The following is a 13,869-nucleotide window of genomic DNA, read 5'->3' on the forward strand; positions in this document are numbered from 1 at the left end:
TCTAAAAAATATTATTGCAGAAATATGACTTTTTACTACAATTTAAATTCTTTTAAAAATTGCTTTTTCAATGACCAATTTTGAATATTTTTGCATTATATTTAATGGAACTAAAACAGGGTTGAGCATTTTATCAAATGTTTAATCGTATGATTTCCTTCAATTTCTGGAAGCAAAAAAACTGAATATTTTATTTATTATATGAATAGTTTACAGGAACAATTGGCTAGTGTAGTTACAATATCTTGAATGAAACATTCAAACAGAATATTGATTGCACTAACAGTTATGATTTTAATGGCTGTATGATGTCATTGGTTTAAGATCATTAGAAAAGTTATTTTTTCGCAAGAAATTAAACAGATATGATGCCACTAAAATAGAACGGCAGTAGTGTCTATTTCAATTTCATACTTAAAATTACCTTATTGAAAAAAAAATCAAAAATAACAAATTATGCATAAAAGATTTAAATGAAATTGGACGTAACCAGTATTAACTGATAATCAGCTACGACTAGGTACCAAAGGCAGCTAAAGTAAATATCAAAGGAATTTAAAAGGCAGTCGTAAGTAAATATCATTCAATTAAAATTTTAATTTCGGCATATCACTTTTGCGAAATATAATCTAACACCGAATTGCCTGAGTGAGTGTATGTTGGAGGTTTTAAGGCGCAGCAACCAATTTCGGTTACGCTGCGTCAAACACCGAATTGCATTGGAAATTTCTTAGAATTAACCTAGATCAACAATTAAGTAGGTATTTCAAGAATTACGAAAGGGGTTACAGCACTGACTAATGGCGCCCTTTTCTGTGACACCAACTTCATCTAACGCATAAATTCTTCGTTACAGGCGGAGACGGCAACGAGCCAATCAAGCCCGAAAATGTGCCCCTGTCCGTGACATACGACAGCACTCAAGAACCCGCTTATTATCCGGCTCCTTATGCCAGCAGCCGTGTACCTAGTTATAGTGAGCATTGCATTCAAAACACGAACGTCAGTCAGAAAAATATGGGCACATTCGGAAGCTCAAGGGGTGGATACACTTACGACATTCCCTATCCGCCTCGACGGGTAAGTGATATTAATTTCTTGTTTGGTGGTTATGCATTATTTGCGTTCTAGTCAAGGACACATAAATATTATAGATAACATAATATTGAAGAAAGAAGGGTTAATTTTTGAGTATTAAGTGGAAATAGTATAGCTTTATGTTCTTGACATAATATTGGAGAAAAATGGTCAAATAATTAATATTTATTGGAAATAGTATTGTTGCATTGCATAATCTTTCATTAGAATATTATTGAATGTCTTATTATTAATCTAATTGATGTACTCAAGAAGAAAATATAACCTATTTTAATAAACTGTTTATAATGCAATATCTATATTTCACTTTCTTAGAAAATTTGATACATTTTAATTTAATTTAATTATATTAATGCCCAGTTTTGAGTCAAAGCAGAAACAATTTTGATTCGAACATATAATTTTGCACCATGGTCAGATGACAGGCAGAAGTTGAAAGGACAATAATTAGTTTTTGAATTTATTTGAATTACGACTTTTAATAAAATATATTTGAGTATTAAAGACAATATTTTTTTTAGGAAGATATACACCCAAAATTATGCTGTCTAATTATATTGCATAAAAATCACGATTCTTGCATTTTAAGAATATCAATTTCTAATGAAAATACGTTCAACTTTTATTTCATTCCCAGTTATTTATAGGAATTAAAATTATAGTTTTCAAAATAACGAGAATAAGATGATTAATTATCTAAAATAATTTCCTGTAAGAGTATATCTTTGAGAATATGGATAAAATGAAAATAATTAATTTTAATTTTGAAATTATTATTTTAATAAAAATATCATTTAGCAATAAAATTATATTTGACTGTGTAATCAAATTAATATGCATTGCCCAAATTATTGCTTGCCAAATTATTCTCTTAAAATTTTACCTTAAGTAGATGAATTATGTAGGATATTGCAGAATATCATTGTGAATGATCTTTTAAACACAATAATTTAACGTTTTTAATAACACCTTCCCGTATTGCTATTTTGTTTAAAAATGGTTAAAAATAACAGGATAAATTTACTACCGGAGATTGAATCGGAAGTGAAAGTAATCTCTTTTTATTTATGTTATTCAGTTTTCTTTTCAAAGGAAATAAAATATCTAAAATATGATTTATTAGTAACATTTAGAGAAGACAGCATTTCTTTTATTTAAATGCTGATATAAAAATATAATTTATTGGAGAAAAAAATAAATTAATTATGTGTCTTGTTTTTTAATATATACCCAGAGCAAAATTCAATGTTTCAACTCATTCTTCACAGAAAATCGCATATTAATATCTTTAAATTTATTAAGAAGAAAGTTTAACAATTATTTTCTTTCTTTTATTTAAATAATTTTTCTCTAAAGTAAGTTAAATTTCATTTGTTTTATAAATTTACTAATAATGTTCTGAAGAAGCACTTATATATTGTACAATAATGGAATTAATAGTGCTCAAAATATTATATAACATTTTTAGATATCGAATAATAAAATATCTTATAATATCATGCAGCAGACTACGCTATTTGTTTTTCTAGATTTTTAATTTTAATTCACTGAGGATGAATAATTATCTAAAAATTCTAATCCTAAGTTACTTTGATTGCAGCTTAAATGTGGTACAATAAGAGCTTGAAGAAGTTAAACCTTTGCACTGATATTATTATCAAAGATAATTTTATAGAATACTAAAAGAAAGTAATTGATATTTTTATTTAGTCATTTTATGGAAATTGGCCGTGATTCATAGCACCCTTGTTCCTAACCGGCTATCAATTACGTTTCATTTTTCATTACATTATTAATGTCTTTCTAAATATATTTTCCCCAATATATCCTTTTTTTTCACAAAATTGGAAGATAATGAGTTTTCCTTTTTATTCTGCTAGTAGTCGAGTACCTATGTCATAGATAATGCACTGCTATACTAAGATTATTATCAGTTAACTGTTAATCACAATATCATAAGAGAACAGAATTTTATTCTTTTCAAAATTTACTTACGTTGATAATTGCTCAATGAAAAGGAATAAGAGGAAAATAAAGGCTTTAATTCAAATTTTCAGAAGATAAGCTATTTGGACCTAAACGCATATTGATGAAAATAAATTGAAAAAGACATTAAGCGACAAGATAAGAGACTTATCAGAATAGGAAAACAACCAATCGAATCTACATGCTGATTTTGCTTCATTTTGAACGCCCAGGCCAAAATTAGCTCTTTGCTATCCAATGAAGCAAGTCGACGTAATTAAGTTAATATTTTATTGATTTTCTTCTAAATGTACATAAAAGTGTATTTTAGCTAATTATAATTGAGTTAGTTAGTATTATAAATCTTTTATGTGAAAGAAGAAATGGTAGATGAATAGATTTATTGTACTATATAAATTTTAGCATTAAAGATATATTATAAGCATAAAATAGCCAATACAAAATTTAAACATTCTGGTTAATTACTTTCAGTTGATGCTTATGATTTATTTCAGCTGTAATACCTATAATGATTTACTATAATATCTAAAAAAACGACATTATTAGAATAATAAAATCAGCTTTAAACATAGAGTATTTAATCTTTTTTAAACATACATTCGAAGAGTAAATACTGCTCAGGTGTTTGTTTGAAAATATATCAAAATAAAGAATATGTTGTTATTAAAAGACTATCTTCATTAAAAAATAAGGAATATGGAAATGTTTACATCTGTTTATGGTAAAGAATAACAAGGTTTTATAAAAAGGAATAAACCTACCATAAAAATATCGCATCCAAAAAATAATAATAAGGCAAACTAACAAAGAAGGATAACAATGGAATTTCATGCATTTATCCAAATATGTATACTGTATAAACTTGATATTTAAGCAAACAAACCAGAACGAAACAGAAAAATTAATTACATAAAAGAAAAAAAATTGCTTCAATTAACAATAGAAGTTGTGAGAAAATAAGCTCTTCAATAATCAAAAAAACATTTATTTTTCATTATCATTTATTATTATTTTTAATACTCAATATATTGTTTGTTTTTATTTAAATATTAATAGAAATAATAAATAAAATAATAAATAAATAAATAAATAATAATAATAAGTGAATAATTAATAAAAATTAATAGAAACTTTAATGTTAACATTTTGTCAAAAAATATAGTTTTATTTCTCTAATGTGACAATTGAATATTCTACAATTTATTATTTATAATATTTTAAGAAAATTAGTTTGTTATTTTAAAATTATCAATAGACAAAGATTTAAATAGGAATTTATAAATTTATTTAATAACATTATATGAAGCTGCTATAATAAGAAATTTTTTCCCATCATTTAATTTTATACACTTGTAATTCGAAGTTGAAACATGTGCAATAATGTAACAGACAATCGTAGACAGATATCAAAAATTGTTTATTTATGCAGGGAAGAATAAAGCTAAGACATTTCTGAAAATCCTTTAACAAAAAAAAAAAAATATTGGTGTACAATAATTGATATTTTAGCATGCATTTTATTTTTCATGAACAAGGACACAGAACCAGTTCTATAATTTTTTTTTTTTTGGAATTCGAATAACAGATCACGGATTCGATAAAGTAATCGACATCGCCCTCCTCCTTTATTTCATTATAATACAGTTTCTTTATTATTCTGAAGCGCAGCTGTCTCCAACACTTAATTATGCCATTCAAAAATTTTGAGATGTACCAAGAGAAGGCACACGCATTATTTCCAAAATCAACAAACGACTGAAATACAGGAAAGATAATTGTAAGTTCATTCATTTTAGATCTTAAAAAAAATCATTATAGTTGGAAGTCACAATCAAGTTCGTTTCATCTTGGGTTACTTCTTAAATAGATTTTAAGTTACCTGCAGAGACATTAACTATATAGTTATCCTAAAGATTTATTGAATATAAGCTAAAGTTCCTTGAATAGAGAATGTTGCCCTCAAAACACTCTCAGAACTTCTCGAACATCTAGCGAATCATTTCACTGGAATAGAAGGTTCCAAAAAAAAAAAACCCAGAATAATACAAAGATAATATATAAAATATAAATATGAAACATTGTTGGAAAATGTAAGACATTGTTTTCAAGATCGAATGAGATTTAGAGAAAATACCATATTTACTTGAAATTTTAATTTAATCGTTTGTCGCAATCTGCACAAACAATAAATCGATCTAAGAAACTACGCCATCGAATAGATACCATGGAATTTATTAACGAATTTTGTGGTTCTGAAAACTTTAAAATGAGTGACTTAGTTTTAAAATTTAAGAAAGTAAATGAACACAATCTTACTCTAAAAGGGTGAGATCAGTTTCATGGTAATAGGAACTAAGTCTCAATTATCTTATATCGCTGTTTTTCCTTTTTCAAAATACATTTTACTGTAGATTTAATATTTTAGTACAAATATTAATTTAAATATAAAAATGGAAAAATCGGGGATTTCAAAATCCAGGCCGGAGCTATCGTCAATGCCTGCCAGCAGATAAAGAATCAAAATTGGATTTTTTTTTTTTTTTTTTTTTTGGTGAGATGTTAGATTTACGTTTAAAATGTAACCATTTTTAACCTGAAAATGACATGAAGTTGGAGAAAATTAGTTCATGAAAGAAAAATCAACATGCATATATAATAAAAATATATGAATTATTTTTAAATCTATAAAAATGCTTAGAGAAAAATTAAGAAAGATGCCTGTAAAAAGAATGCAGATATCGAAAACCAAGAAAATGTATCATACCTAATACTGTGGGAATGAAAGAAGTAATACAGAAGGAAAACAAATCACTTTAAGCAGAAACCTCTGAACAATGCTCTCTGAAAAGATCGAACATTTTTTTTATTCTTTGCAGTTATTATATAAAACATTCTCTATTTACCTGATTCGAGGGGAAACCTAAAATAAAACAAAAAAAAGTAAGTCCCATCAGAAGTTACGAAAAATATTCGAGGGTATACTCTCAGCAAAGACAAAAAAAAGGCCTGATTTTTTTGACATTTCACAGGATTTTCAGGTCACGAGAGGTCAATTTTTAGATGTAAGAGTGACATCTCACAGAAAAACTCCTATTTTGAATCCCCCGGCTGAAAGTGACCTTTGACGAATTCTCTAGTTTGAAATCTTGAAATTCCTGGTTTTCCTTTCTTCATATTTCTGTTGATATTTGTATTGGTGATATCTTTAATGCTTTTGGAAGCTGAAGCATTTGACGAGATCTAAGCATAATGCATAATGATTGTTCAATTATCCATTCTTTTACAATTATCCATTTTACATCAAATGTTACTCATTTGTTTTTCTATCTTATTATCTAAAAATAAATTTTTATTCAGATAATTTTCAGTCACAAAAATTAAATGCAAAGTAAAACTTTGCCATATTTAAATTCCAATTAATGTTTTAGGCTCATTTCAGCTTTTTTAAAACAAAATTTAACGCTAACCTAACCCTTCACTTCGAGCCCTTTCCTGCATTTTACATAAGTTCAGGAAACCAATTAATATTTATTTCTTCTTTTATCCTTTGTTTAATATATTTTGCATGCTTTTCTTTGTATTTAGTTTATATCTTATTCTTTTATCGTTATATAACTTCTGGGAGCAAAAATGGACGAAAAGGTTTCATCACTAAATGTTCATTGTCAAAAGTTAAATTTCTCGAGTCCCATTTCGCAAATCGCCTTTTTTCAATTCCATAAATATTTCCATATTAAATATTATATTGATTCATATATTGAAATATTATAATGATTGATTATATTGATTATTTCTTGTTGTTTTGATATAAAATGAATTTGACGGCTTAAAAGTATATTTCATAATCGTGAATACTATTTTTAAATTCGTCCAACTACTACTACTAAATGGAAATGAAAAAATATCAATTAGATTATTTCAGAATAAATAATATTTACAAAAATAAAACTTAATCTTAGTTATTAATTTTAATTATTAAAAATAAAAATTTTACACAGTAAAAATGCATGTTTATATGAGAGGATTGACTTTTACCTCAAAATTCTTTTCTTCCTGGAAATCTATCATTTGAAGGTAAAAAAGTAAAAGCAATTCTTTCATTTTTAATATTTCAAATTTCAAAATTTATTTTTAATAAAACATAATTATTTAGTACTTTTTAAATTGTATTTCCTTCCTTAACGCGGCTTTCTTCTTTCTCGTTCATAATTAATAAACATTTCTTTCCAATATAGTTATGAATAATATTTATACCGATATTTTCATTTAAATTGCCTTCTGACTAAATAATTTTATAAGTGTTTCTTAATAAATTTTACACTGAGTAATGAAAATGATATAAATTGTAATTATCATTCTTAAACATTAATATTATCTAAACTTTTTTATTTAAAATAATTGAAAATAAACTAATTCTATAAAGAACATTAAATTATTTGAGTTTTATAACTGAACATGGATTTTCCAAAATGCTATAAACAGAAAATATCAATATCACGCCATTCTTATTGCTGTTCAAAATGAATAAATAAAGCAATTATTCTCTGAATCTACTAAAAAGGCATTATTGTGAAATTTTTCATATGTAATATTATAACCCAATGATTTATTCTTTATATATATTGAAAATTCTATATTATATGCTATAAATATTTGTTACTATAAAATTATGTATTTAAAATAAAAGCAGTCTAATAATACATAAATATTTTCTTTTTTTAAAGTGGTATATAAATTAATCTTTGGCCTTAATATGACATTTTTAGATATAGTTAAGATAATTTATTAAAGAAATACTTGAAATATTTCTGAGAAACTTCCTAGAACCAAGCAAAATTTCATTAAACAATAAAAATATAAAAAAATGAATTTTCTACAAATATCATTAAAACAACCACACTTTAGAAACTCCTAAAACCATTTGCAAAGCACATTAATCTAACATGAAAAGTGTTGAGAATCTTTTCAAATTGTCCTTTACGAAATATCATCGTCCAGAATGAATAAATAACATTCCTTGCAAGGGAATCCTCCAGAACCAAGTTTAATGCATTAAACTTCCTCACAAAATGGATTCAATATTTTGATCTCCAATATTTTACCCAGAAAGAATAATATATGAATATTTCCAATGGTTTGACAATAACGCAAGTATAGCAGTGTGTGTGATTTATGGGCGAAGTCGATGAAACCATATTTCATCTCTTTCAGTCGGAGAAAGGCGAAGGCAAATACGAGGAACCGGCCATTTATTTCCCTGCATATCATCACACAGGTACTTTATATACATTCTGTTTCCTATCTTCGTTTTGTGTTACTTTCTCTTTATCTTGCTGCATATCATGTCGCGTGGCTGTAAGATTAATTTTTATTCGTTTCTTTTCTTTTCCTGGTGATATGGAAGAAAACAAAAGAATGGTCGCGAAATATTTGGACATTATAATATGATGTATTTAGAAATTAATTGCGAAGGAATTCTTTTGGATGATATTTCATTTCTTTCTGCTAATGTGGAGATGTGTTGTATTTTTTTTTTAGTTATAGTATATGTTGATTTAATTTAATGCATTTTTTACTCTCCTAATTTTTAATTTTAATTAGTATAGCATTTTTTCATATTATGTAGCAAATAATCATTGAAATTCCAAGAAGATAGCAAGGTGAAGAGATGCATTTTAGAGTACAGAAATTTCTTATAATGTTCCAAAATAATTTTTGTAATAACAAATCACACCTAAAGTTAAAAAAAAAATCAATTCCCAAATGGTTTGTAAATCAGCATTTGATTTGTTTGATAAGTTTTTCATGATTTAATTTAATGCAATTTTTTTCTCTCCTATACAATTTTAACCCTTAACTGGGGAGGTGAAATTTTAGGACTTAACTGGGGAGGTGCAGTCTACGAGACCGAATTTCATTTGCACTCAAATTAAATTTTCTAATGAATGCATTAATATGAGAAATTGCCAACATATTTTGCAGATATTTTTCTTGATATATAGATATGTTTTATAAATGTTTCAAGATATATTATCATTGAAAAAAGTAAATGCGTTGGAACATACATTTTCTTCTGAAATTACATGTTGCAATAAATAATATTCTGAAAGCATATTACTTTTTACTTTTTAAATCATATTGATTTTTTCAATAAGAAGGTATATAAAAGACAATATAATTTAAAATTCAACAATTATATGAAAAAAAAAATGACAATGGGTAAAATTGGCCCTTTTTTTATCGGCTTGTGTGACTTTCATCGCACGGTTTTCTAGGACATTTTAAATATACAGGTTAAGAACTAGTATAAAAATCAACCTATAAATTCCGTATATATATATATATATATATATATATATCATGGTATATTATTTTATAAATTTTTCAAAATACTTTATCATTAGAAATATTAATTATATTTGAAATTACATATCAAAATCAGTTGAATGCGAACTTTAATCGAAAAACTCTTCTGTACGATTATCCTTATCACTAAAATCACTTTCTGCTTCATTTAAAAGCGTCTGGGACACTGCTTCATAAAAGGATCAGTAAACTGGATGATATTTTGGGGTTCAAATTTTAGCGCCATCTGCTAAGCCTTGTTTATCACTGGGAAACTAACAGGGATATGCGGTCTTAGAGACCACGCTCAAAGAAACAGCTGAATTATTTAAAAAAGCAGCTGCTGAAATCGGTTGAAAAAGTGCATGTGTATTGAAGGTCACAAAACAGGAAGCTACAGGATCAATCCATTCAATTGAGCAAAAAATAGAATAAGGGTGACAGAAAATCCATCGCTAGCGGTCTCACAGACCACACGTTTACAGTTAAGGGTTAAAGTTAGTTGCTATAGTATTTTTTCATGTCACGGCATGTAGTAAATATCCGAAATAACAAATAATCATTAAAATGCAATTAACAAAGAATGTGCTCTTTGTAAACAAGTATAAAGTACAGGTACTTCAAAATGTTTTCATAAGAATAAATCAGTTATTTTAATTTTCAAATTACTCGTAAATCATTAATTTGTTTGATATTTTTTCATGAATTTTCCTGTTGTAATTGTAATATGTTCCATATATTTAAAGAGTTCCTGTTGTAATTGTAATAGAGTTCCATAGATATAATAGTAATTATAATATAGTTCCAAAGTAATTCCCATTACTATGGGACTTTAAAGGATTTTCTCTATGCAGTAACCTTATCAAAACAAATATATTTTTTCAGAAAAACTCTCAAACAATCGGCAAATTTTTACAAAATCATCCTTTTTAATTGTTTCATTTACATTAAATTGCTATTAAGATTATAAATTACTTCCTATTATTTTGGTGACAAAATTAATCTAAAAAAATATTTGCATATTTGAACATTTTTGGATATAGAATGTGTCTTTGAAGATGGAAAAATTTATCTGTACTGAATGACTAATTTATTATACTAAAAAAACAAGAAAGATTTAATTTCTGGTATATTAAATTTTTTAACTTAATGAATAGTTTAAACACAACAAATGTTCTATAATGAAAAATAATATGAAATTCTATAGATGAAACTATAATATTTTCATTATTAAATAAAATTATTGTAGATTTCTTTATTACTTTAATTAAAATTTCATTAACTAGTTTAATCAGCATGATTTTCCTTGGAATACGAAAATGTTTTAGTTATTTTCAAACACACGTAACACGAATCATTATAAAAATGTTAAAACTGTGAGCTGAAAAATGAAAAATGATTCACAAGCAAAATTCAAAAATTGGTAGAATCACTTGTAATTTGAAACATTTTATTGGATAATTTCTTCCAAATAAGAAAAAAAAATCAATAATCGGGAAGAAAGCTTATGAGTGTAAAATTTTATTAATAATTTAATGTCAGAAAAGTTATTTGCTTTAAAGTAAATAGCTAGAAATATATTGTTAATCTTTTCTTCGAAAAAAATTATTATGGTAGCTAAAACTTAATTGAAAAAAAATATTGACTTAAGAGTGTATGTATTTATTATTTTTCATCATTAGTATGAAAAAAATATTATAAAGTTATGAATAAGATCTAAGGAATATAAATTTTTAATTTTTTTATTAATTAGATGTCTTACTCTCTATATATACGATATTTCAAAAATACTACCATATAATTTTAAAGGAATATTTCAGTCACTGAGAAAACTTACAAGGCGAAACCAGAAAATTCACCCTATAGCACAAACACTGAAAACAGCTGAAAAAAAACTCAGCTATGATAGATGGTAATCTCTAAATTTTATTCGAATCAAATTAATACCACCTTTTTTATTCATTCTAAATTTGAAAGAGGTCATCCAAGCATTCTAATCCAGCGCATGAGCAGTTATTTGAGATTTTTCAACACCCACTTTAGTCACAGGATGTATAAAATCAACCTTTTTATTTAAAAAAAAAACACCAGAAAAATGTTAAAAATATTTTAAATAAATTTCAATGGAAATGTTTAAAAAGTAATATAGCGAAATTTCTAGCTCAAGTAAATCATAAACTACTAAGACCTACGAAAAATTCCAAGGGTTATTCTTAGAAATATGTGTGGTATTTTAGAAAAAAATTTCATATATTTCTCAAATATTTCAGACAACATATATTGGGAAGTCACAGAGGGGCCATATATAAGTAGGTCGTTTGTAATAATCGATTCACATTTCAAATGTTCCGACGTATATTGAAAAGTCACTGAGGGGCCAAATATAAATACGCCCTTTGTAATAATCGATCTATATTTCAAATGTTACGAATGTTGCAAACATTTAGAATAAGAACAATGAAACAGTTTAAAGCAAGCTTTAATGAAAAATAAGGAAGCTGAAAGGGATTCCCTAAAATTTCTAATGATATGATTCATTTATATTTATTAATATTTTGTCATGGATTTTTTTTTTATCATTTCCAAAATACATTACATATTATAAGAAATAAATTCAAGGAAAACAGGATTTTAAATATAAACTGAAATTATATCAACTGTTATCAATACGATATCCATCTCCAAGTTATCTTAATGTTATATATTATTGGTTTTTTAATTTATTTTTCCTGACCATTTAATATTTTAAAAGTGCTTCAACTATTCATATTTTTGCTAACTTCGATAACATTTATTTGAATTTCTATTTTACCTAAGTTTATTTCTTTGAAATTAAAAGAATAAAATTCAAGATTCCTTTAAAGTGAAAGAAAGACTTAATAGAAATAATCATGGATATATGTAAGATATTTTGTGGTGCCATGATTTAAGAATATAGTTTCTAGTGATTATAAAATCTTAAAAATATGTTGTAGCAAATAATCATTTGTATTAAATTAATTTTAAAAATCTAAAAAAAAGTACTCTAGGCAGATTGTTGCTGGGAATTTTTTTTGGAATACCTAGAAGTGCCATTAATTAAATAATTAACATTTCGTAATCCTTTCATTTGACTAATTATCTGCTACAATTTTCTGACCATTATGCAGTTTATTTATTTCTTCATTGCATGGTTTATCAATTGTTAGCCGATATATTTCCTTGAATTATTATTTTTTTATTTTTGTATTAATTAATAATTCACTTCAATTGTTCGTAGATACGAAAAGAAAATTTTTAAAACATTTCTGAAAATTTTAATTAGTGATGAAGTCGGTTCTCATTTTAAGGAGAAAGAATTAAAGATAATAATAATATGCTTCGCTAGTAAAAAGGGGAATATAATAATTGGCATTTCTATGTTTCAGAAAATACATTTTTTCCCTCAAATTTCTGGATGCTTTCTTTATTTTCTCTTAATTATATAATTATTTCTGGTAAAATGAAAATCAAAAGATATTTTTGATTAAATAATTACATGTATTTAGAAATTTAAATGCTAGCCAAATCGGATGAGAATCGGGGACTTTCTTAAAAAAAATGTTAATCTGATTATTTCTAAAATCAAAGTAACTTAAAGTGACTGAGTTAATTAATATTATTAAGAAATGCATTGTTAACGTTTTTAGAACTTTAACATACACGAAAAAAAATTACTGATATAGTTAAAAACTTGAAATCGTGAAATCTCATTAATTAAGATATATTAATTGAATCTTGACGGAGATTAATAAATTCATCTGATATATATATATATATTTGGATGGTGATATAAGTGCATAGTTTAAAGTTAAATAATCATTATCGATTACTATGACCTGCCGAAAAATTTGACTAATTTGAACGCCACCACATTATATGTGTAAACTAAGTTTAAGGTCCAAAGTCCATCACCGCCCTTGACACAAACCCTCCAGTAGGAGGCATCATCGGGAGTAGCTGATCCCTCACCATTTCTGTACTCACCACAGAGTGAGAGGCAAACCCATACTGGAAGTTTCTTCTCTCCAAATCTGCTGTGCCGTCAAGAGGTTTGCAATTAGAAAAACAATTTTCAGTATATTTATAGAAAATATAATTTATGTCGTAATTAAAATCTTAGAGTTTTTAATATTATTGCAAAAAAATTTACATATCCATGCCTGTTTTTAAAATGTCCGGATTAATTGTAAACGGATTTCATATATTAATTGATATTATCACTTTTGATATAATATTGCTAAATGAAATAAAGGAAACATTATTATTGGATTATTTTTAAAATGAATTCATTGTTATATCTAGCCGAAATGTTTGATTGTAGGTGAATTATAATGCACATTCAATGTAGCATTTATTCGTGTTAGATTATTCGATCACAACTGATAAAGGAGTTCAGAGAATTTCTCAGATAATACTAAA

General features: G+C 25.9%; 1 protein-coding gene across 2 annotated transcripts in view; it reads left to right on the forward strand.

Moving 5' to 3' along the window:
• The window catches only part of LOC129981891 (cell adhesion molecule Dscam2-like), a 464,610-nt gene that overhangs the window by 429,987 nt on the left and 20,754 nt on the right, over window positions 1-13,869 (forward strand). Inside the window, exons 22-23 of one of the 2 annotated variants that reach the window (XM_056092937.1) lie at window positions 857-1,080; window positions 8,296-8,359. In XM_056092937.1, coding sequence (XP_055948912.1) covers window positions 857-1,080; window positions 8,296-8,359 — 288 coding nt within the window. The remainder of the gene's footprint in view (window positions 1-856; window positions 1,081-8,295; window positions 8,360-13,869) is intronic. The other variant, XM_056092938.1, reaches the window with a different exon arrangement.

The sequence above is a fragment of the Argiope bruennichi genome, chromosome 8 (genome assembly GCF_947563725.1).
Source record: "Argiope bruennichi chromosome 8, qqArgBrue1.1, whole genome shotgun sequence".
NCBI lineage: Eukaryota > Metazoa > Arthropoda > Arachnida > Araneae > Araneidae > Argiope > Argiope bruennichi.